Source organism: Lucilia cuprina, chromosome 6 (genome assembly GCF_022045245.1).
Source record: "Lucilia cuprina isolate Lc7/37 chromosome 6, ASM2204524v1, whole genome shotgun sequence".
In the NCBI taxonomy this organism is placed as follows: Eukaryota; Metazoa; Arthropoda; class Insecta; order Diptera; family Calliphoridae; genus Lucilia; species Lucilia cuprina.
The window spans coordinates 45,914,264-45,916,568 of record NC_060954.1 but is presented as its reverse complement, the minus strand read 5'-3'; the positions used below and the strand labels follow the sequence as shown (position 1 = coordinate 45,916,568).

At 29.9% G+C, this 2,305-nt stretch overlaps 1 protein-coding gene across 1 annotated transcript; it reads right to left on the bottom strand.

The window, feature by feature from the left end:
• Nucleotides 1-267: 267 nt before the first annotated feature.
• LOC111687410 (probable cytochrome P450 313a4) lies at nucleotides 268-2,124 on the bottom strand. Its single transcript, XM_023449851.2, has 8 exons — nucleotides 1,962-2,124; nucleotides 1,695-1,898; nucleotides 1,454-1,639; nucleotides 1,327-1,396; nucleotides 1,157-1,271; nucleotides 971-1,105; nucleotides 493-913; nucleotides 268-437 (listed from the first exon to the last, which is right to left on the bottom strand). The coding sequence occupies exons 1-8, from the start codon at nucleotides 2,122-2,124 to the stop codon at nucleotides 268-270; spliced, it is 1,464 nt and encodes a 487-aa protein (XP_023305619.2).
• Between the last annotated feature and the right edge of the window lie 181 nt (nucleotides 2,125-2,305).

The following is a 2,305-nucleotide window of genomic DNA, read 5'->3' as shown; positions in this document are numbered from 1 at the left end:
ACTAGACTATAGACTAGACTATAGACTAGACTATAGACTAGACTATAGACTAGACTATAGACTAGGCTATAGACTAGTCTATAGACTAGACTATAGACTAGACTATAGTCTATATATAAGTAAAACCAAAACTAATATTATAAACTCGGTCTTACCCTAGACGAAACTACAGAATATACTGAACTAGAATACAGACTATAGTTTTTCTATTTATTGATAAAATAAAATTTTAAACAATTATTTCTAAGTCCACATCAATTCGTTTTTTTATCCTTTAATCCTTCGCTTTACAAATTGAATTTTCGGTTCTTTAAGAAAGCGCAAACTCATTTGATTTACAAATACTAAGTCGCTATAGGGAAAATCAGTTGAAAATTCAAAATCTCTAACAAGATTTAACACTAAAATCTTTAAGGCAATTTGAGCATAACGCCAACCTAAAAGCAAAACCGAATATTTAATTAAGCAGAAAAAAAACGATTACAATCTTACCTATACAATTACGCAGCCCTTTCGAGAAAGGTATATAAGCATACGGATGACGTTTCTTAATGTTTTGTGGTAAAAAATTATCGGGATTAAACTCTGCAGCTTTGTTACCCCAAAGATCTTGACGTCGATGTAAATGAAATATGGAAATTAATATTTGAAAACCTTTAGGCAGTTCGATAGTATCGGTTAAATGACAATTTTCCATTGATTCACGTCCTATTAAAGGTATAGGAGGCATTAGGCGTAAGGTTTCATCGATAACCATATTTAGATAGGGCAATTGATCCAAATGTTTATAATCTATGTTTTCGGTATCGTCGATTACTTGTACCATTTCCTCATAAAGTTTCTGCTGAACATCTTGGTGCATAGCCAACATTATAATGATGGAGTATAAGGTGGTAGAAACGGTTTCAAAAGACTTGAGGGGGGGAAAACGAAGAAAATTAAATTTTGAAATGATTGGTTAAGAACTTACCCCTATAATCATGGTATAGGTTTCTGTTATCACATCATGTTTATCAAATAACTTTTGCTGGTGATATTTGATAGCTCGATCTAGAAAGTACTTGTCCTCAGTTTCACTGGCTGAGTCCATTTTGCGCTGAATTAACTGAAATTGAATTTTACGTTTTTTCTCTGATCTTACAGTTGTCTTACTTACATTTTCAATATAGGCTTTTAAATTGTCCTTGATTCTATAAAAACTGGATGTTCTTATTAGAAATGAAAGTTTTACAAAAGATAACGAAATATCAATGATCATTTTTCCAAATAATCTAGAATTTAAGGATTAGTAAAAAAAATAAAATAATATTATTGGTAAATAATTACTTATTAAAATTGTTTCCCAAATTTTGATCGATGGTTTCACCTTCAGCACGAACTGTACCCATAGTGGTGTCTACAAATGTTTAGGTTTTTTTCTTTAGTTATACCAAAATGAATACTGTGAACTTACCCATAGCCATTTCTAAAACTTCCTGTTTTATGCGATCAAATACTGCATGTTCCTCTCCACTACTTAAGGATTCAAAATATTGAGAAATCCTTTGAGAGCATTTATTAAAATTCGTTATAAATTGTTGTATGATTTGTGGAGCAAATAAGGGATTCATTAATTTACGATTATGTTTCCATTTGAAATCTGTAAAAAGTTTAAATTGTCTTTAAAATACAAACTTCTAATCTCTAAGACTTACATTTACTGGTAATAATGCCATTGGATATAGCTTCAGTCATTGTATCATATATCACACAAGATTTATTTAGAAACACATCGGAGTTCAGAACGTGTTTAATGACATCCGTATCAATTGTTATAATTAAAGGTACATTTGCAAACCACGTCATATAAGACCAAGAATTTAATTTCTCAAAATATGAACCCAAAACATATAAAAATTCTAAAACATATAGAAAAGATAAGATTTAAATGAATTTATCAAGAGAATCTAAGCTAAACTTACTCTCAAACGGTATAAATTTATGTAAAATTCCCAAAAACGGTAGACCATAAACTATACATAGACCCTGTTGTCTTATGTTACGAAATTTGTAAAACTTTTTTGCCGCATTATAAATTAGTATTAAAAACAATACAGTGGTAACACTTAACAGCTGGACAAACATTATTGTTTATAAACTTTATTTAAATATGTAGATAAAGTCGTTTAAACCATTAATTTATATAGAAAATTTTTGCAGTAATTATACCCTACACCACTATAGTGGGGAGGGTATTATACGTTTGTGCTGATGTTTGTAACATACAAAAATATTGGTCCAATACCCACCTTAAAGTATACCGATC